The 23,079-nt window shown below is 37.5% G+C and overlaps 1 protein-coding gene across 2 annotated transcripts; it reads right to left on the reverse strand.

The window, feature by feature from the left end:
- Positions 1–3,989: 3,989 nt before the first annotated feature.
- On the reverse strand, positions 3,990–22,738 carry LOC124409246 (proton channel OtopLc-like). Of its 2 annotated transcripts, XM_046886750.1 has the most exons (9): positions 22,357–22,738; positions 19,975–20,226; positions 19,299–19,507; positions 8,873–9,100; positions 8,335–8,537; positions 7,926–8,242; positions 6,532–6,697; positions 6,136–6,454; positions 3,990–6,021 (listed from the first exon to the last, which is right to left on the reverse strand). In XM_046886750.1, the coding sequence occupies exons 2-9, from the start codon at positions 20,059–20,061 to the stop codon at positions 5,316–5,318; spliced, it is 2,235 nt and encodes a 744-aa protein (XP_046742706.1). In that variant the 5' UTR covers positions 20,062–20,226; positions 22,357–22,738; the 3' UTR covers positions 3,990–5,315. The 2 variants fall into 2 exon arrangements, with proteins under 2 accessions (XP_046742706.1, XP_046742707.1); XM_046886751.1 differs by lacking the exons at positions 19,299–19,507; positions 19,975–20,226; positions 22,357–22,738 and adding an exon at positions 15,929–16,056.
- Positions 22,739–23,079: the final 341 nt, after the last annotated feature.

Consider the following 23,079-nt stretch of genomic DNA (forward strand, 5'->3'; position numbering starts at 1 on the left):
GATTAGTCACTTTGTGATCGAAGATCATGAACCCTGTGACTACTTGCCTGACAATCGGTTGTTGAAAGCTTTAATACCGTTTAAGGGATGAGAATGAAACCATTGTAGTATAGAAGACGTCTATACACTCTGGCTGTCTGGTAAGGTCACATAGAAATACACGCAGAGTTAAATCCTTGCGATTAGCAGTAACTGTGAGTTCGCGTCACGCAATCGTTTAACAATGTGAGTGGTATGTTCGGAAATAAATGTTTCACTTAAAAAACACTTGTATTTTGGAAAAAAAAATGCGTAAAATCGATTTCTCCAGCCTTTGACGCAAGTTCATAATATAACGTCACGTTCTTCACGTGCTTCTCTTCAGATGCTTGTCGAGATCTAATTGTTAGTTACATTACGGAGCTGACTAACAAGGGCGAGTCACAGCTATGAAGACATCGGGTATTGGAATACGATGATGATATTATTGCGGACGACTGAGTGTATTGCATCGCAAGGTACAAATAGTATACAAAGAGTATAAGAGTACAAACATTGCGTACGCATAGGAACTACAGTATGTGACATAGAAAATTATAGCATAGAGATATTATTCGTCATTCGTACATTAATTCATGGCGATCGATATTATATTCATACGGCGTGAACTCGACGGCGTGATCCGTGCCGAATGACGGTCTAATCGTGCCGTATTGTGGGTATCCCTGAATTCACTTATTTCTTTATAATAAGTAAGGGCTAGAGTTATATGTATATAGCAATACGTTAGTTAGTTATACATTTTTGTCTTTAGACTATGCGTAAATTTTTTTTGCGACAATCGTTACTGTTGCCAAGAGTAATACCCATCTTGAAAATTTTTCATTTATTACTAGAATTATGAAAGCGATTAAAATTTATCGGAAAACGTGATCAAACGTGCGATTCTATATAATTCAAAGATTGTAATTGAGGCATAATTTGTACTTTAATTTAAATATATTTGTTTGATTGATTTCACGGTACTAAGTGACCTGGAAATTCAAAATTCCATCAAGGTCTCGGGCTTTTTCAGCCAAAGCTTCACACTCCGCTGTTGCGGCATCAATCACGGTTTGTAGTCAACTTGTCGAAGAAATATATATTTTTTTTTCGCTTTTCTCAACGAACAAATTTCATTTCAATGAGACGTAATTAAGAATTTGAGAAGGGTGAAAGACTGTTTTCGTCCAATTAATTATATAGATGATGAAGTTTCCTCGTAGGTTATACGGCAGATAGATCAAATGTAATGTTAATAAAGCTTGGTATTCAAATTTACGTAGAGTGAAATTATATTATACTTAGACCGTATTTGGTATGAGTGAAATCGTTGACCATAGGCATGCTTGTAAATGCAAACTACGCTACTACGGTTAGTTGGCAGGTCAAAAATGTCCCAGAAGCGTCTTTACTTTGATTAGTGATCAAAATAAAAAAAATGTCCACCAAATTTCAACCCTCTAACGCTATTATTTAAGCCTCAATGTCAGATATTGTGTTTTTTGGTTTTCATTTTTTTTCTCTGTATTTAAAGAGCTGTTCCGTCAGAAATATGTTGAGCTTATGAAAAAACATCCGAGGATATATCACTTTTTTTATTTGGGCAGGAACTCCGAACCAGGAAAAATTTGATTCCCTCGAATCGTCTTTGTAATCGAATTGGATTGCACGAACCATTTTTCTTATCAGAAAGTTTCTCTTGATCCCTGAATTTTTTACAAGATTCTCACACTGTGTCTGTCTCAAAAAAATAAGAACCTTTATTGAAGTTGAATATAGAATTCCTTTGACTTTCAAGCACTTTCAAAATAATTAAATTTGCTTTGAATAATCCGCTGTGTTTACACTTAAAACAGTTGAAAGTTGAAGCATAAATCTGTTTCTACTTGTATACGAATCTATTAGACAATTAATCAGGCAAACTGTGACTCGACATCTTCAAGTCTTCAGATTATTGAAAGAGTGCAAATACTAGATCAGAAGTTTTCAAAAATACTTCTAGTAAATAATTGATTGCATTTAAAAATGACTGATTTTGTATGTACTTATTCTCTTTGAGGTGTTCGAAATTGGTGAACCATTTTCCGATTGGCCATTCTTCCGATGGCCAGGATTTTGTTCGACTTGCACGTCAAAAAGCTTCTGAGTCATTTTTGGCATTTTTTTAGAACTTTTAAAAAGCGTGGAAACGAATCTTTGTTTTAGATTTCAGTTAAAACACAAGTTTTCAAAATTTTTGAGTTTACCAAGTCGTCAGACAGTATTAATTAACCATCGAGACACTTAATCGCATTTATTTCTAGGTACAGATTGTTCCACGAATATAGTCCTGGTATTGCTAGTGTTTCTGAAACTGATTTTGCGAAAACCAAAGGAATTCCTTAAAAACTTAATGTTCGTTATTAATTAGACTGTTTTTTATCCCAATCAAATTGATCCGAGTATCTTTCGGTACAAACTCTAATGTGGATTGTATCATTCATTCGATGATTTTTGATTATTTTTGCTGTGTATAATTGATAAAAAGATAAGAGTAATTTAACATAATTAGTTCAAAACTTTAAGCTCCCAAAATTTAATATTCCTCTCGAAACGGCTGGAATATGTTACCGAGAAATATTCGTCTCCTGCGACGATTTTTTTTCGCTTGACGTTGCACTCCCTCGAATCATTTGTAAAATCAAAGTATTTATGATCAGGTATTCGTTTTTTAAAGTGGAAAAACTCAGAGATGTTTAGTGTTTTTTTTCTGGGACGGACGCTATAAGTGATATAACCATGGACTTGATTCTACGGACGTAAACTTTAGACATGAGTTGCAATGTTCAGTTAACGATGTTTTATCTGATAACTAGGAATTGCGAAATTGGCTCTTCAGTGAAATATCTACACGGATATTAAAAAAAAAGAATGGTATGACCTAGGACCACCTACGTCGAACACCTTGCACGTCTATCTGCGATTCTTGCTCTATATATTACAATGCTGTCTGGATTAACTTTTATACAGCACAGCAGACTGTGTTTTCAAATACTTTTAAGCTTATCTGAAGGCTACGACAGACGCTCTAAGTATAGAATAAAGACAAGTTAAAAAAGAAACGTCTACCATTAGTGTACATGGTCAATTTGATTCCAATCATCGACACGGTCGGTATGCGAGGCTTTCCAAATACAGCGCGATGTCATTGCATATAGATAGAGAACAGCTATAGGGTATGGATCGTGTAATAATAATAGAATAATAATAAATATTATAATAGAACAACACAATATTAACGTATCGTAACATATCGTAGATATAGAAACATGGTCGACACGACTATTCTAAACATTCAGAGTTTCTTATTCCTTTCTTTTGTTCTCTCCGTATTTACAAAAATCTTAAACTTATACTCAATCACATATTTTACATTTTATATGTGTATGAACGTTGCCACGGACCTCTTGACCGGCATCAATTTTATCATACGTTCTTTACTGGTGTAATCCATTCGAAATCAGCCGCGTTTTGGAGTCAATTGGTTGTAAAACCATTACAAAATACTCTGCAGTTTCGATAAACAGAAGCCTCTATCCGGAATTCTATACAGTTCAAATTTTCGAAGTTAAGGTCTCTAAAAAAATTTTCGACTCAAAATATTTCGCGAAGAAAAACTTCTTCGAGAAACGAAAATACCCGGATCAAAGCGTTATTATGTTAGCAGGAATAATGATAATGATAATGATGATAATAACAACAAGAATTATATTTTTTATAATAATAATAAGTAGAAATAGTCGTTCCTTTTTTTAATCTACATTTTTTCTCAATGAAAGTACCATCAATTCCGAGCACTTTCGTTTTCTTTTTCCAAAATTTTTATCCAAAATATACTTGGGACTAAAAAATTTTTGTTGAAATAAATAGCTAAACTGAACTAGTGTTTGCTGATTGGAAGTACTTTTCATATGTTCTTGAAGTGGTTTGGCGATACTGTGACTCTTTAAAGTGTGGCTGAGATTAAACGGATAACTCCTATTATACATGATTCATTACCACCATCGCTAAGCTGTTATAGATATATTATTTCTATTTTCCTTATTTATATTCTTAAACTATTGTTTATTAGTATATAATACTATTATTTTTTATGCAAGAATGCCTAAGGAGACACTTGTATGTGTAGCTAACAACATATATATATATATATATGTATGATAGCGTTGTGTGTCTCTAACATATGTTTTAGTTGAGCATAAAATTTGAGTATTATTCATTCATAAAATTTAAATTCATTTCATTTTATTTATATCTTAAGTTGATCCCCTTCGCGAACAGTGATACGAATTTTGAATACAAGATAGTTACTATATTGTATATTGTATATGATATGAATAATCATGGACTATTGTACTATGGTTTGTTTATTCGTAAATTTAAATTTCTTCTTCTGTTTCAAATTTGACATACGGCCTTAGAAAGTTGATGTGAACAAATTCCACGATCTGCCTGGGGCGTGCTTCGAATACTAGAGTATCTACCTCTGCAGACTATCAGAATATTGTAGAAGTCTCGAGGACAAGTATATTATCTCTCAAGAGTTGCAGAAATATGATTGAGACTGAATTCGAATAATTTTTGTCGATTTTAAGATGAATACCTTTATTGTCCAATGGCACCAGGTGCCCTTTTCATATGATAATGATAAACATAACGCGAACAGGATAATTGGATCAGTTATGCCATTATTTAGCACGATATTTGCATTAAGCGATTATAGTTTCTGGCTCTCATAAGCTGGCATATTTGTGCAATATTTTCCAATTATTACTTTAAAGATTGTTAAGGTTTTTTAGTTTGTACCACAATGGAAGACGGAAGTTGATGAGAGAATTTTTGGATGGTTTAATTGAACGGGTACATTCTGTGTGTTTGGATTAAAAAGCTTTGTGCAACATTATTCAGGACTAATATTTGTGGTCGCTGCAAACGCAGTCAAAGTCAGGAAACATTTCGTAGTGCAGACTGTTGACACATTTCGTTTATCAACTGATGAATCACGTGGGTCGTCGAAACGAATCATATACGGTAGACAATAGCAAAAATCAAAGAAACAAGTAGTGCAATTTTCGAAGGGAGCTTTAGACGCGTTAAAGGGTTTCTCAACTACAGGAAACTCCGGAATTTGACTCTTAGATAAAATACGCCGCATCGTTTTCAGCGATGGCGTCAAGATTAATGGGGAGATTTTTAGGGCGCTTCGCGACCGCGCTGACTGATTTACCGCTGGCAGCACCCTGAGTGTCCCTAGGTCACATGTAAGTCGGCTTCACTTTGTAAGCCCTTTTCCACACCTCGCAGAGGCAGACGGTGCTGTGGAATCGATAAAAAATAGCCAGCGGCATAGAGACGTGAGTGATGATGGTCCAGGCCCACAATCCGTAGAAATTGAGCTGAACAGGGTGAGACTCGGCACGAGATTTTTCGAGGGTGTTTATCGCCCACATCGCGAGGTTTGTTACCAGGAGAAAAGTGACGATTTCTCGACCTGGTTTCCGCCGTATTTGGCCGGGAGTTGCGACCGATCGTCTCGAGGCGTCAAGGATGAAGATCGTCTGGCACGTAGTCTGGACGACGCTCGCCAGCGCTGTGATCAGCACCAAGACCGTGTGCTTTTCGATGGTGAAATGACCCCCGATTATAGTGAATGTCGAGTAAATAAACATCCCCGTTTGGGCGGCAACGAGCAGGATGTTGTCCAATTCGAGGTTTCGACCTCCGTCGTAACGCAGCTTCCGCATTTGAAACATCCCAACCAAAGTGGCCATCGTCGACATCCCGTAGAGGGTCAATTCGCAGACGTTCACTTCGGTCACAGCAAGACTCACAAGTTCGGGCCGTGATATCAGAACGAAGAATAGGATCAGCGAGATGATCGTCAGGACGAGTATCAGGATACCAACGAAGAGTCCTTTGTGTGCTCCCGCGCAATCCACGCTGTAGTGATGGGGTGACCTTCTGCAAGAAGACATTTCGGGGGTTAAGAAATGTGTTGAACTAAAGAAAATAAAAATTATAAAATTATAAATAAAAAGTATAATCCCTACATAATTAATTCGACAAAGGATGTACCTATAAGCGTGCTGCGTGTGGTGTCGAGATCCAGGAGGGGTCGTGGGTTGCGTAATACCAGCTTTTGATATATTTTTCCACATGACGTATAAAATAGCCGCGCAAATAAGGCTGTACTCTATGGTGCAGGGGAATAAAAAGGGACTAGCGTCCTGCACCAGGGATCCCATAATATTGGTACGCCTGCACTCGAACATGTGATGAGGACCTTTCAGTCCTCGTGGAATTCTCGTGTGTTCGTTGGCATGAAGGTCTTGGTGATGTCTACCATGGCCATGTCCATGATTATAGCCGGAGTGATGAAGACCGCCTTTGCTACCTAGAAATAAGGCCCAAATTTAAGTGGCTCGTAAGTGACTATTGGCAACAATGATTAGATAAGTTTGAGTCACTTACCAAGTCGGTGCGATATTCGAAGCGAATTGTTTTCCGGGTCGTAAAATGTAAGGATCTCATGTTTTGTTTCTTGAACCAGTACGTTAAGCCAGACCGAGAGATTCGTGCCAATCATATGCATGAGGCCGAATCGGGCGACGATGCGGTGTCGGTAGACCTTCATTTGCTAGAAACCCCAGACATTCAGGTCGTCGTGTTATAATTTATTGGTAACAAGCATACGGGAAAAAGGTTCTCAATCACTCGCGAGTACAACGAATTCATTTCAGCCCCTGAAGTGATAATAAAAGTTGTCAATATTCGCGATTGCAAAACCACACGAGGATTATCCGATTACAATCGAACCACCATAAAATTCTCTTGGAGTTATGCGAAGCAGAATATCTGGCGCATGCACGAATCTGTGTAAAATTCGTCAACCGATTCATTCTGTCTCATTAATTCCTGCCGTTTTCCTCATCCCTGCGACGCGCGGACCCCCCGACAAATTATCTCTTCCAGCAGCACACCGAGCAACATCCGCTTCCGGAGTTCCCTCTACTTTTACCCTTCGTGATAAAGTGTCCGCCACTTTCATCCCTTCACAGTCGTTAATAATCCTCTCTGTAGACCCCAATTTTCATCGCCAGGAACTATTACGTGCTGGGGTAGAAAAAGTTACTCGAAACCATGTTATTTGGAGCACGACTCTATGGTTTGGCAAATCGATACAGGCACGTCGGTATGGTCTTTAAATTCTTATCCGAAACGGGAACGCCGGTCGTTTATGTTTTGCGAACATGATTATGCCACTCTGGCTAACCACAAAGCCCTAATAGTTGTGGGGTTGAAACTCAGTGTTTCGAATCAACCCTTTCAGTTACAAAAGCCAGTACAATGGCACCCTGTTTTCTTTCCCTACTTTTGTCATTTTTTTATATTTTATATTATTATATTTAATTGATGATAAACGTATACTAAAAACGCTTGGAATTCATTTGTCGACAAATAGAGATCTCAGAATGGTCATTAGATTTACAAAATTCAATTCACAAGGTAGTTTTCGCTATTCTTAGGGGTGCATATAGGTAGTATTGGGGGTTGCACCTATTCTCGGCCTTCATATGAATCTCATTCAAGAACACTGTTTAAGACAATGTTGATAATTCACCCCGTTTTCATCCCATCATATTGTTTTATTAAATTCTTGACATCAGATTCGCATTCAGCGTCGAAAAATCCATGGGAAACGTATAATTGAGCTTCTGTGCCGTAAAGAAGAAAAACTTGAAAAAGATTGATGATATGATTGAGAAGATAAGTTGAGGTCATCCACATGATCAAAGATGACGAATGTACATCGTAAATCAAATGTTCTCCACATTGGATACCGCATGCGTTCGGTGTTCACTTACCTCGTTGTTGAGAAAGATGAAGTACATCTGGATAAAGATGAACGCCATTCTAGTGGCAGGAGTCAAGGCCAGCATAATGTTGTGGCATTTAGTGTCTCTCTCAAGTTCAAAGTACTGGCCAAACTCTAATCCAGAATAAATCATGGACCCTATACCAAAAGCCACGGCACCCATCCTCAAGTAAAAGCTACCGTAGTGTTGGCTTGGTTTAACAACCGCCACGTGAGGACATCCTGAGTCTTGTATATCGCAGCCCCCTCCAGCACCACTTGAAGATCGTGAGCTATCCAAATCGCAGTCGTCCTTCGGCTGTTTTTCTGCATTGATAAAGAATTATAGAAATTGAAAAGAATGTTCTTCAGGATAAATTTGGAAAGTTATAATTATTTTCAGAGAATTCCGTACGCACTTGGTTTTGGTTTATTGTCCCTTAACAACATGGCGTACATGTACAGCAAGAAGACCATACTGCCGAAATATAGGTAAAGGTAGAAGGCTTCGTAAAAAGATGGCGGAATGTAGGTGGAAATCACCTCTGCCATAGGAAACGCAATACCCATAACCACAAGCAGCTTCCCGTAGAGCGCACTTAAGGTGGTCGCCAAAGCATCGCTGTGACATCAAAAACAAGATCATAAAACGGATACATTCACAGGGATTCAGGCTCTGATCGTGGAATCTCATCATTATTGATCGTGCGATGATTCGAACTTGAAATGTAACTTGAAATTAAGCTTCTTTGTAATGTTCGTTGGGGTAGATTGAAATAATTTTTTAGTGTATCTTCCATTATTATGGAACGTATTAGAGATATGTTATCCCATCTCGTTTACTTTTCTGTTAAAATTATTGGACATTTTTTTGTACACTACGTATATCTAGAGGAGTGCCCAGGAACACCTACAGCCACTCAATATAATCATGTACGCCTAATATGTTTTACTCACGCGCCAAGGTGCTTCCAATTTTTGTCATCGCTGACTTCCAGGTAAGCCGGGCCCGGGTAACAAACTGCAGCAATCGGTTCTCTGGGACAGGGGATGGCCAGGGCGAATTGTTGTGGCCGGTGGGTTCGGGAAGGTGAGCTACTGCTGTGACGAGACAAGGTCTCCGGGGAGACGATCACCGCTGACGGAGACGCGGGCGATGGCAGAGCCGCAGGGAGTCCGGGCCAGCTGGGTGGACAGAGAATTTCACATTATCGATCTTCGAACAAATTCAATTGGGAACTGGACTAATTTTCCGGACTTGCTAAAGTTATATTGCCTTTAATTGTTTTTTTTTATATCTTACACAGAAAGGACTCCTGGTGCCCCCCACCCCAGCCTCTCTGTTGATTTTGTTTATTATTTAATATGCTAGTTAGTCTTCATAAACATATAAGAAATACATATTTTTATATCGATGAAAAAAAGGTTCCAGTAGGTTAAACCTGGGGAAACTAAATGCAGTTTTACTTGCCAAATTTCTCAAATTTCACAGGTTTGTAGTTCAGAATATGAAATGTTATCGAATGTAACGTAATCTTTGTGTTGAATAATGAAAAACACATTTGGTTTTATTATTTTTTGTATATTTCAATGACTTTCATACGTTTTCAGCGGATCAATTGCAATTTGAAGAGCGAAAAATATAGTAAACACGTGCCTGTAAGTTTTTGGAAAAATTGAACCTGAGCGATCTTCTTTTGTTTTCTTCTTAGTTTATTTTTACACGTACGTTTTTGAATAGTTTGGAATCAAAATTAATTTCATAACATGTTATTGATTTTTATCCAAAAAATCCCCTTGCTGATATTCGTGCAAAAAATTCTCCCCATAATTATTACAACAGGATAACAGAAATCAATTTTGTTGCTTACTCGATTTTTCCACGCCGTTTCATTTCCACAGTTTCACCAAAGTGCACTTAAACTGAAGTATTGGTATAAGGGATCGTCTCTGTTAACACGTGAACTGTTTTCCGAGGTAGTTCTTACTCGGTGGACACTTGGTCGTAAACTAAGCTCTCCGGATACCTCCGTAGAGCATTTGTCGCGCTTTGCTATAGTTCTTCCTAATTTCAGGGGATTGTTCTACAACCATATTGCATTATAATCACGTTACAAATACAGACGAATGAGTAAAACGCTTTTCAACCGCATCGCAGAGAACTTTCGAAGTTTAATTTGAAGCCATCATCGTGAGGATCAAATCACTTGAAAAATAGCGCTTAGCTAGTTCGCAATATTGCGAAAACTGGTCGTCAGAGTTAAGGAAAAAGCTCGCGTGTTCCTGACGTGACGATACACGCATCTGACAAGGCTCACCTTTGTTTGGATAAACAGTATCGCGACTCAGCTTTTAGTTTCTTCCCTTTCGCACTATCCTCATCAGAGGGAGACATTTATGAAGCCACTGTATGGAAGCAGTCAGCGCAGAGTGACTTCAATTTCGTTAAACATCCATTTGCTTAATTATTTTTTCCACCTTTATTCTATATTGTTTCGCACATCACGCGTCAGCTCGTGCGAGCGGTAATTTTCTCTAATTTTCAGAATGTGTCGGCGAATGAAGAAAGCGCCGAAAGCTGTTGCGTAGCCGACTATTAATTAATTTTACACGTAAAATTAATTTACTGATTAAAACTTGCTTTCATCTCACTTGGATTTTATCAAATTCAATCGTCATATGTCGTAATATAATATACACTAAATTGCAATAAGGCATTGACCTGGGTTACGACGATAATCTAGTGATCGGGTCAGCTTTCATTTTGGTGACAGCGTAATAAAAAATGTTCAACGTTGGCCAGTAACTCAGGTCGTCAAAGTCAACGAGGAGGTCCGAAATGGATACTTTCCAAATTAACACTTGTCCATTGTACTTCCTATTTCACTCAAACAAGCACGGTGTTCACGTTAGTCTACAATGCCCAATTGGCACTATTAATCAAACACAACGGTACTCGTTTCATTGGCAATGAACACGTGCTATCGAGGCATTTAACAGGCACCAAGGAAAGGCGAGAATGCTGTATATGGTAGGTCTTATTTTTTCCTCGAACAAAAAAGGATTCAAGTCCATATTTCACTCACAATTGAAAATTTTCCGATCATTATTTCGCGACCCGTGATAAAGATATTATTTTTCATTAGAAGAAAAAAAAATTGCCCGTCTCAATTGATCCTTATTCTCAGTGGACATTGACGTCAAAAAAATGATACTAGAAGAATGAAATAAATATGTACATTGGTTGGGTAATTTTTTTTTTTTTCAATCTCTCAACTAATTTTATGAAATGTTATGACGGTAATCTCAATTCCAATCACGTGTGCCTGTCACAGCACTGCAGTGCTGTACCATTGTACGAAACTTTTTAATCCTGCTAAAAATCAAAGTACATTTTCATAACTCCGGGTTGAATCGTTCGTTGCAATTGTGGATGAAAGGATAATGGGTGGATGATGGAAACAAGTACTTCAGCAATCATTACAACTTCCAACTATCCGATCCGGCTTTAATAGGCTAGTACCAGGTTCAATTTAAAATCATCTGCAGACTGTACATACGTGCCGACACGTTACACACTGAAACCGCCCTGACAAACTGCTACAGGAAGAGACCTACTACAGTGCTGATTGATTTGTGGACGTCAAGTGTTAAGCCTAGACATCTATGATCTACTCAATATTTATACCTGATCATTATCTACGATATCTTCGACGATGCATGTTAATCAAGTTCGAGAAAATTGAACGCAGGTATAGACAAATCAATAAACTCACTATCAGTAAAGCCCCCCCCCCACTAAAATAATACGTTGAAATAATGGGCACTCCGGTAAAAAAAAAGCTTAGAAATTTTAATACCGACATGTGATTAATTTTTGATCTCATGAATAACAGTTCAGATATGATGATATTTTTTTTGAATAAGCAATTCGAGGATCTTGATCAGTTTCATGAATTTCCGGCCAAGAGATCTAGATTTGAAATTTCTGAGCAAACTGTTATCATTGTGTTTTTCTGTATAACGATTGTTTACTTGTTTTTGTCCCTTTTTTAAATTCTCACAGGGGTTTGAGATACTTTAAGGTAACGATGATGGTAAAAAATCAACTAGTGCAAGAATTCTGATTTTGAAAACTATTCTGAACATTATTCTATCGCAGTAATAATACACGGAAAGACGTATAAGTGCTGCTTTACTTCCAAACACTTTTCGTTTTGAGAGTTGTATGTTTTATGTGCTCAGTTCTTTGGTAGACTTTTTTGATGTCGTTGTTATCGATTGTCTAGAGAGCGATTAATTTATTTATTGTCCTACATAATACAGTTTACTCCACGAAATCACCAACTAATCACCAATCATGCTCCCAATCAACATTGGAAGAGTGAACCTGAAGCTTTCCCATTCAAAATAACGCTGCTATTGAGCTGATATCTCTAATTAATTAGGGTGGATGAGGGGAGATCAATGCCAAACGTTCGTAACAATGACAAAATGGCGAAATTGCAGAGGTATTCAAAGTCAAGTGGAAATGTGTACTGTTCCAAAAATGAAACGGCATCTTTCATCGTAGTTTGACCTATTCTTATCAAAATAATTTGTGGTTATAGAATTATACTCGAAATATTTTAATGTAATTATTGGTAATGTAATCTATAAAAGAAAATTCATTCTCGTTCCATGAAAGAAATTTGCATAGTAACTTAAAGACGGTAGCTGGAAAAAATGTAACTTGAATAAAATCGAAAAACAATGATAAAATCAAAATCAAAATCAATGCGTAGAAGACTGAAAAAAAAGGTATCAACAATTTCGGACAAGGTTTTAGAATTAAACCAAAATGATGAAAAGAAATCTTCGTGTTTTTGATCCGATTCTCATATCTTGGAATCATTTTGTTCATGGACCAGTATTCAGAAACTGTTTAAAAAAAAATCGAAGAAATTTTACATTATCGTATAATTATATTGTGCTTACACAAATCTATTTGCATCCACTGTGAAAATAACTAATATGAAGAACTAATTCAACGAAAACTAGTTGTAATTTTTTTAGGCGAAAATACATCCAGAAACACTAGAATCGAATCAAAAACACCGGAGTTTATTAATTTAGAGCGATCGAATTACAAAGCCTTTTCCTAAGTCGTTAGTACCGTAGTTTAAATTATTATAATTTTCTCAAATTCATTTCGATCGCGAATTGAGACAATGTTTCAATCGGGTTCACCGCCATTATCGCAAATACCGTTATTGAAGCTGGTCCAAAAGGTTCTTCATTCTTTTCCTGACTTCTGATGAAGACTGATGTTTCTAAATGTATTTCTAATTATTTATCGTATTAATTTGTATTCTTTAGTACGTAGTGAGACTTTTATTTTATTCTGTATTTTTAGTTATTTTACTTGACCGTCTATCTATGCTTTCACCTTACTTTCTACGAATCGCTGTACTTAAGCTTATTATTCTTTGAAGTTCTGTATCACTCTTCTTGTGTTTATTGCTACTTTGGTTCCAACTTGACTATTTTGTTACGTTTGGATTAGCTTAAGCTCTTCGATTCTATCCTATTATAAGTTGTAAAACTCATGTGTACTTATCGCCCAAATTGTCCAACATTCCTAAATCCAAATACTGTCGAACCGATTGATCCTTAATCAAATCTCTCTAAGATTCGTTAGAATCTGAACAACTGCAGCATCTCTCCCAATGCCATGCCACGTGTACAATTTATGCAGAGTTCTCTAGATGTGGGTGTTATTTTTATAATCTCGGCTTGTCAGATGCGAGGGGATCCGGTCTGCACAATCAGCTGCATGGAGGGGAACGCCAGTTACGAAGTGGGCTTGATCTCCGGCTACCTAGTCGAGAACCTCGACGCAAGTCGAGCTTTCCAAAATAATCACGTGTAGCGTTTGCCAGAATAACCCGCCACACGTTGCACTTCATCCCGGCTGAAGGTAGAGCCTATGGATGTCTGCACCCACATCGTCTACGATATTGTTCCAAGTCCAGAGCCAGGAGACACGCGTTGAGGGCCGAGTGGCACTTGGAGAGAAGCATTGTTCACCCTTGCGCGCAGGAACGTCTCCTCCCTGCAGGTCCTCGTGTCCTTTAAAGGGCGTCACCGTCTCCTCTTTCCCTTCAATCTCGCCCTTGCAATGCTCCACGCCCTCCACCACCGGCTCGAAGGCAAACATTTTTTCTCCACCAGGTTTTCACGTTGTTTAACAAAAGCTTCCAGGGAATGATGTGATTTATAATATTCATAGAAGTGGTTCAGTCGTGTTGCCTCTTTTTCTACTTACTTTTCATTCTTTTCCTTTTCGTTCGGAGAGAGTCGCTAATATTTAACCAGGTTTTCAACGAGAATACGCAGCAGCATTTATGGGGAGGCGTAAATAAAATTTGACAATTTTTTGTACAACTAAATGGGCTTTTGGCTACCTGACTTTGAGCTTTTAAAGTCAGAATAATCACTCCGAAAATGAGAAAAAAAATTTCTGGTTTTTCATAACTTTGCGAGGCATCGGAGTTTTGTTTCATTGTAGCGAAATATCATCCTCACGAAAACCCCTTAGGATCAATGATTTTTTTGTAATTTTAGCTTTCCAGAAATATTTTTATTAGTTAAAAAATGGGCCTCACGTAGAATCAAACCGTACAATTCAGAATCCGTAAAATATTTCTCACTCAAATCGAGACTGTTGAAGGCTTTGAGAAAACCACGTTCATCCTGCTTGCCTGGGTTCATTCGAAAAGTAGCGGGCACTATTCTAAGCTCGATTTTCACAAATTATTCTCGATAATGCATAATGGCCGAGTTGATGAGAGTAAGCCAAAAATGCCTGGAGGCAATCAGCTTGCCAATTGTCGTGTTAAGTTTCGAGGCTTGTATCGGGGGTCTCTTGCAATCAGAGTATACACAGTACATATATGTATGACACGTTCCGCCGTCGAGTCTCGGGGCATGGAAGGGCGAAAACGCCGTCTCACTCATCGTCATCGTACATCCACAAGTCCCTGTCAGCAAAGCTGAATGAATGAAGCGCAAATTGCAAGGAGACGCACTATTTTATTTAGATTGGAGTCTAGACGTTAAGAGACGCTTTGCGAGCACTTTTAAAAACCATTTTGATCACGTGCCAATCACCAATCCTTGCCTTACACGCATTTTATTTTTAATTATATATTTTTTTTAGAAAAACGTATTGAATTGAATAACCGATTTTTTTTCACATCTGTAACAGATTCTTTTGTCAATCCAGCGGAACTGCATTTAGCAGGTGATTAATGTCAGTTGATCGGTCAAAATATTTGGCGAATAACTTTCGAAAAATTACCAAGATGCTTTCCTTGATGGATATTTTCAAACATAAGTATTGACTGTGTATGATGACTACGAATTTACGTATTTAGACTGTTTCGGATAAGAGAAATGTTTTTTTTTACTGCTGGATCAAGGTCTAAACGTTTACAGTTTCTGCTGAACTAAAAATTCTATCGAAATATTAGATTCTTAGCTTAATCCTAAGAGATGACTTATAGCATGTGATTCTTTCCCAGTTAAATGACATAAAAATTCTTATTTATGGAGTTTTTAGGAATAATTGTGTAGTTCGATTTGACAGTTGGACTGGCTTCACTTTAATACAAATAATCAGGAGTTTCTTTTCCCTGGAAGAATCTATTGCCCGGAAAAACCTAACGTTTAAGCGTTACACCAGCAAAGAAAGAAAAAAATGGTCATAAATAGAAATAGTATAGCAAATAGATACGTTCTTATATTCGCATAACGTTGCACGATTTTTTCACTAAGTTTGAATTTTCAAACGTGCGGTGAAGGGCGATGATGGGTGGAGAAGTATGAGAGAACAAGACAGGTTTTTCCACGATATTTTTGCCTCGTGAAACGAGACTCAGATCTGATTAGTCCTTTGACTGATTTACGGATTTTATAACTACTTGTCAAGATTAAATTGCGGCAGAAAAGTGTCGGTCGGTTTTGGCCTACCTCAACGAGGTTTCCTTGATGAGCATTGCCGTCAGTTGGATTATCTTCCACCAATGGATAACACAACCACGGCCTTTCTGGCCAACTTCCACTCTCCGTTGTCACATAGTAGACTGATGGCAAGAGCGATTCGTGACGTACGCGGGTGTAAATTCTTTCCGTCCTATATCGTTCCCCGGTGTTATAGTTTAAATCGTCCCGAACCGCCGTGTATGCACGGATTGACTTCGTGATCAATTTACTTCCAGCTAGGTAGTGCGTTCAAGTTTCAACAATCTTTTTAACCTGCGGTAATACTTGTAGTATCTATTCGCAGAGACTTGAGTGCATCTTGCAGAAAGTACGATACGATACTCGTTAACCATTAAATTTAACCGAATGCATGGCGCTCTGTAAAGGTGCAGTAATAGTGATTTTACTTCAATTTCCGTCGCTTGTATAAAGAAAGCTAATTTTTTGAGAAAAATCGGAATGTTGTCAGATATCGGGCAAAAAATAGACAGTCATTTTTATTGCAACTTTTTAGCGTACTATATTTTTATTCCTTTGATTTTTCTATACAGTGTCTCGTGTCATTCGACGAATAAAATAAGTCTATGATTTTTATAAATGGCTCATTAATACGAATGTTTCTATAATTTTGCTCAAATTTTTACAAAAGAAATTCAACTCTTCATTAAGTATGTCTTCACGTAAGAAATGATTTTCACACGAATTGAATTTTCTTTGACGCTTCTTGCTCGCTTTTATAAAAAACGAAATTCGTAAAAGAAAAAGAGTCGAATAAAATGTGTTCTCTTTACACGCAATATCAGTGTAAGACTGATCGGATTCTAATGTGTATTTTAATTTTTGATTACCGATCTAAAAATGTTACCCAGCTCAACTGTCACCTAATTCCAATTAATCTGCCTTTGGTCAAAATCAATAATAAATGAAGAAGCAAAGGTGTCGATTGGTGAATAGAACAGCCTTATCAGCAAGTCCCTGTCCATTAACAGATATCATCTCGGTTAAAAATAAAATACTCTTGGCAATTAGTAGAATACCTTACCCAACATAGTGTTTGAACTCTTTACCTGCAACGATTAATGTCGAGACATATATTTTCCCATTGGTAAATAATAACGATTGATGAAAAAATGGGAAACGACTCTCCATGTTTGTTTCGTCAACTCTCGAAGTCGCCAAAATTTTATCAAAACAAACTTATATTAGGAACTTCGAAGTTAGGAAGGTTTGACCATCGCTGGTCGCACGATATTTCCCTTGAGAGTTGTATGAAAAAATTTGATATCAGTATAAGTGTATACCTGCTTCGTAAAACGTGAACAAAGAGTTTAGACTTGAATATGACGAAATACTGTATTTTGTATTTTGTTCGTTACTTTCAGAGAAGAAATTTTCACAGAAAAGTAATACTGTAAAGTGAAAAATAGTACTAATTTTTGAATTCTTCAAAATAAGTATCAAAATACAGTACTCAAAAATATACGACATCCTGAATTGTTGAGTCGTAAAATGTGGTTTTCTGCGACAAAAGGTTTTCTGATATATCTTCTTAGTAATTACTTTTAAAAAAAAATTAAAAATGGTAAGATTTTACGACAGAAAATCTATAAAAAAAATATTTAGAAAACAAAATACCTCTTTAAATTTTTTGCTGAACCAAATTTCACTGCTGTCCGAAAAATTTGGAAATTTTTTCTCAAGCACTAGAGAATACTCCAATTTTATTTTAGGTAAAACGATGTTCGGCATCTCTGACGCGCTTTGCAGCCTCCAGCTTCATCGGGTTCGGAATGCATGCATCTCACCAGGGGTTGTGGAAAAAGGGCAACAAAATGAAACGGTAATATTGGGAGGGTTGACTACCGTTTCGCATTCAATATCCGGCGGAAATAATCAGGTGCGGTGAAAGGTGCAGAGTGGGGGTTACTGCCGGTCGTTACTGGCTCGATATGAAGCTTGCAAGACGGAATACTCGAGGATGGCATAACTGAATCTTTTTTAGCGTTCGAAAAATGAATCGAAAAGTTGATGCAGTAATTGACAAGCATCTTATCGAAGGAAACAGAGATTCGTACTCTGTGTCAATTCCATTCTGTCGGAGGGATTCTTCAAGGAACTTAATCGCACGAACTTAACTTCTACTCATATGGAAAATTCACGCTATAGATTTTTACGTGCAAATATTTCTGTATTGTTATGCAGAAAACGTTTGAGCGAAGTCCTTGATTTTCTACAAAAATCTACAGGCATAGTTACCGTTTTTCTACCATTTTGTTCTTCACAAATTTCTCATACATTTCTCTCTCTGAAATACTCTGAATTTTGTTTCCATTTTTCTGGTGCTTTCTATCAAAGTTTTACCGATTTTCCTGAATTTGTATCCCTGTACTCCACTGAAGTATTCCTTCAGCGAATTCTCTTCCGAATTTCTTGCACAATTTTAGTGCAACCTTCTGACGTTGTATGTATTCAATTTCTGTTTTGGTACCCTAATACGTATTCATTTATTGCTCGTGAACTTGAGTTAATGTATCCAAAGAATCGAAGGAAAGGCAGGGTCTTTGCAAAAATAGATGCATTGGCAGATGTCCGCATGCGAAACGGTGTGGAAGAAATCGAAAGTCGAGATTTGATCAAGACGAGTTTTCACGTCTCGTTAGATCATCCGGGATTCCAATATGGATTTCAGAAAATCAGTTCAAGCCTCAGGCTCTTCACAATTACGGACTGGGTTGTAATCAAAATCGCGAAACCACTGCAAGAGCCTTGGGTATCTCTAGTAAGCCGAGAACCCCGCGCAGATGTAATCAAGAATGGGGCTGCTCATCAAGAATGCATTTCGTTTACAGCTAAAAGACGAAGTTTACGTAATTCGCATAATTCCGACTCTTGATTACAGCCATAAGTGATTTTTATTTTTAGCTTGCGGACGTAATAATTTGCTCAGTACTCAATGTACGACTATCTCTTAATAAAATCAATAAATAGTATTGTTTTTTGATCAACTGTGACAACCATCTTTCGAGAAATTTTTGTGTCAATTTCTAAAGATTTTCGGCACGCCAACTTACATATCTTTGAATTTTGACTTTGTATTTTACTGTTTGAACCATCGGAAAAATATTTTGAAACCTGTTTCACTAGTTTTTCACTCCCCCCCCCCCTCCCCCCCCCCCCCCACACACATCGAGGAGAAATATTCCGACATTCGAGTTTGGTAAAGTCTGTTTCAGGCTCGCTGTGCAATTTTTTAACTTCAATTCTAATGAAAGTGTCACGTGAACCAACCCTCAGCACTTGATTTGAATGTAAAGTGAAATGAAAATTAGAATGATGAATAAAGTGGGGAAAAACTCACTCTCTCGGCTTTTCAGGATCTCCTTCATGCGGTGTTCCATCATCTCCGTCGTTCTGCTCGGCCAATATTTCTTCCGAAACTTCTTCAGGAATGGTTGTAATGTCCTCGATTGGTGGCAGATCGTTACCATTCTCTTCGATTTGGCTGTCAGGAAGGCGATCCGAGGAATCTGCGGGGCGGGCGACTTCCTCGATATCCGAGTCAATCCCCTGAGGAAGACAATAAGGATTATCAAGGAGAGATCTCACAGCGGTGGGTGTGAATGCCTTTTGGAACTGGTATTGTCTCTACTTATTCAGCTGTGATAATTTATTGTCGAAAATTCTTGCACAAGAGATTCGTGCAGTAATTAAAGCCTGCCATCAGCCGATTGATACACAGAACACCTTTGCTTCAAGATTTCTCTCGGTTTTGTCTATCACGTAAGAGTTTCGAAGGGATGTAAACGCGCAGAGGTTCAATTTCATGGATGCATTTTATACTTGGAATAAATTAATGAATTGTCCTTAAATTCTCTGAAATACATTATCTTTATATTAAAGAACTTGCCGAGCATGTTGAAATTTCTTCCCGAGCAATATCACATTTTCGGAAGTGATTTTCACATAACTCGAAATGTGAAAAATATGGAGAGTAGAAGAGGATGAAATTGCTGCACTGCCTTTATTACACATACCTGAGCAAAATCCATGTAGAAACAGTCGCGGGAATCCGAGCTACCCCGGCGAAGGCGGAGGCTTAGATCAGGAGAGCTTTCACCCATTCTTCCGCAGGTACTTTTGTCCGTTCACCCTCTTCGTTCCTCCACACCACGGCGGCTTTATCTTCGTCTTCTCCTCTCTTGCACTCGGATTCCCTTATCTTCTTCCCTTTGTCTTTCGTCTCTTTGTCTCTGGCTGCTACTCGATCCTCTTATCAGAGGGATTTTCTGAAGAGGGACACGAGTTTGTGAGACAAGCATGTTTAGAAGTAGCAGCCCGATTCACATATGCGTATGCAGTTTATAGAATTCACTCGTCCATACTTTGATTCTAGTTTCCTCAGTTAATTAAGTTTCACGCAATCACCGTGCTGCAGCCAAATTATGATGATAACTTTAGCTTTTGTTTTATCACCAAATTCAGCCCCGTTACAAATCACAAACAGAATATTTTTTTGGGTAAAAAAGTTGTGGAAAAAAAACATTAGACGGAATCGAGTTAGACAGTAATTACGAATTTCAGTCAAATTAGGCTCTCCTCGAGTTCATATTATTACATAATTAATCAAGGTGGTTTGACTTTGCTGCGCACAAACTTCTTAATTATAATCGTAACAAAATTTCGTCTGAAGTCAACGTCGTAGCAGCCAGGGATTGATTTGTTCTTTAATGAAATTAAATTTCGAATGGTCGAAAACCCGACGGCTCAAAGTTCAAAAATCCAAGATTCCAATTCAAGTTAGGATAGAGTAAGAGTCCGGAAAGTAAAGTTCCGAATTGTAAAGTTTCGATAGTGTGAAATTCTGAAAATTGAAATATATTCACAGAGATTTGTTTACTTAACGAGTGGGTGTAAAAAAATTAGAGAAACCGAAAATCAGAATGACCAGGATTCCGAACGCAAAAATATCGAAAATCCAAAACAAAGAAAGATATCAAAGAGGTGAAATTTCATCAAGATAGAAACTATGGGAACTGAAAATCTTCGATCATTCGAAATTTCGATGTTTCAGATCTTCAATTTTCCTCATTTTCGCAATTTTGGAACTCTGACTTATGCCTTCTTGGTATTTTGTCCTTTCGAAACTTTGAGCGTCGGGTCTCGGACGATTCGAAATTACGATGTTTTGTCACTGTTTCATTTTTTTACTTTAAATTTCACCATAAAAAAATTGGGAATTTGGGGCTTTCGGAACGTTTCAAATTCCAAATTTCAAACCCGCCTCATGCATATTAGAAAATACTTTTGCAAATTGCTTGTTATCGATTGCATTTTTGTTCGTTTCTATGTCCGAATTTATTTTACGACGTTACGACGCTAAAGAAGCTTATGCTGTTCTTATTTTGGAACGAATAATGTGTCCAAAGCGACAAAGTCGAAAATGATTCTGTTTAGGTATGAAAAAAAAATTGAGAGGCAAGCAGATAGTTTTCTCCGGAAATTCGGGAAAATCTGCACCATTCGGAATTTCGATTAATGTCATTTCAACGATTTTAAATTTTCGCCATTCAGACTGATAAAACGAATCGACCTGACGAAATTCAGGTTCGCAACATAAATGTAAGAAAATATTACCATGCAATTTCTTTTTTCGAATGATTAAATATTTTGGAGATCTGAGAAAGAAAAACGTTAATTCGTACTCAAAGAATTTACTTTTACACCAGTTAAATTGAAGAACCGCAAAAAATACTGTTCTTAAGGAAGTGTCCTGATTTATTTCCGCGTCCACGTACCTTAAAAGCGAAAAGAAAGCTTAAAAGCCCCATTCTATACGCAACACTGATTGCAATAATAGATTCGTAGTGCATGAAAATGACTACTAATCATTGAAACTATCGAAAATCAGTATTTTGAATAATTCATTTTTAGTTATTTCATTATTCTTCGTTTAAAATTTCGATATATTGGTCATTCGAAATATTGACCCTTTCAAGTTTTGACCCGCCATCCCGTGTGATGGGATAGTCGGAATTCCGCTAGTATTTTCATCACGAAAAAATCCTCTATTGCTTGGCCTAATCGATCAGAGCACCTCTTTCAGGCTTGTTTCTCACTCATACACAATTCTTAGCATGGAAGTCTGATAAAGTTACGACAGAATATAGTACCTAATAACACGAATATCTTCATTGAATATTTCTAATCAAAAACTCTGCAATAAATTCTCATTCATTGATCGTGAATGTTTGTAGTACATTTTCATAGTATCCGCTTAAGCTATCATGTGCACGTTATGTACACCCAACGATGTTAATTCTGCGGTAAAAAGGGTATACTGGTGTTTACCCTTGTGTTAAACCTACAATAGTGGAATGAACCATGTGAATGTACGTGTAATAAGCAGCTCTACACACCTCGGTCGACGTTCATGCCTAGGCGTAGTTCTGTGCCAGTTCATTGCCGTATCGATGTCGCGCTGCCTTATGCTTTCTGTGACAGCAAGGTACGATGCAGGTTGTGGCACGAATGCATCAAACTGTTCACAGCCATGTCTACAAGCTGATTTCAGGCAACAGAAAGAAGTTCCTTCCTTCGTAAAAACTCAGTCGTTGAAGTAGGCTAATTACGAACACGACCAAGTCCAATGAATCGGAAAATCCAAGGGCGTAATCGTCATCATCGTTTAATTTTAAAAACGTCGCGAGAGCTTTTTCAAGCTTTCTTTCAAAAGTTGGACTAAATTTGAAGTCAACAGATTTTTCCATTTGTTTATTGATTAATTCTACCTCTATAATCTTCTCCAGGATTGATTAAACAGGTTTTGTTTACAGGATAGAAGGAAATCACTTTGTACAAACACTTCCGGATGCTTGAAGAAAGCTCGAAACTACCCGCAGCGTAATCAAGTTGATTTTCGGTTCGAAACGACAATCTTATCTACAATAATAAACCCCTTCGTCCTGATTTTCATCATAATAATCCGTGCTTTCTATAACGATTAACTTGTTTTAGCCTTATACAACCTTCACACAGCCGGTGCAAGTAATTCTTGCCTTAAATATTGCAGTTTAGATATGTTTATTCTTCTCCGAGCAGCCCTGCAAACACACGGTTACAGTTTACACCACCGTAAAAAA

This window comes from Diprion similis, chromosome 8 (genome assembly GCF_021155765.1).
Source record: "Diprion similis isolate iyDipSimi1 chromosome 8, iyDipSimi1.1, whole genome shotgun sequence".
NCBI classification, from domain to species: domain Eukaryota; kingdom Metazoa; phylum Arthropoda; class Insecta; order Hymenoptera; family Diprionidae; genus Diprion; species Diprion similis.

What these genes read in the sequence shown, in the direction of transcription:
- LOC124409246 (XM_046886750.1), bottom strand. Translation starts at nt 20,061, where the DNA reads ATGGGTGAAAGCTCTCCTGATCTAAGCCTCCGCCTTCGCCGGGGTAGC. An exon ending in TCTACATGGATTTTGCTCAG is followed by an intron (nt 19,508 to 19,974) that starts GTATGTGTAATA and finishes TGTCTTCCTCAG; the next exon opens with GGGATTGACTCGGATATCGA. An exon ending in CACACGCAGCACGCTTATAG is followed by an intron (nt 6,022 to 6,135) that starts GTACATCCTTTG and finishes GTCTTCTTGCAG; the next exon opens with AAGGTCACCCCATCACTACA.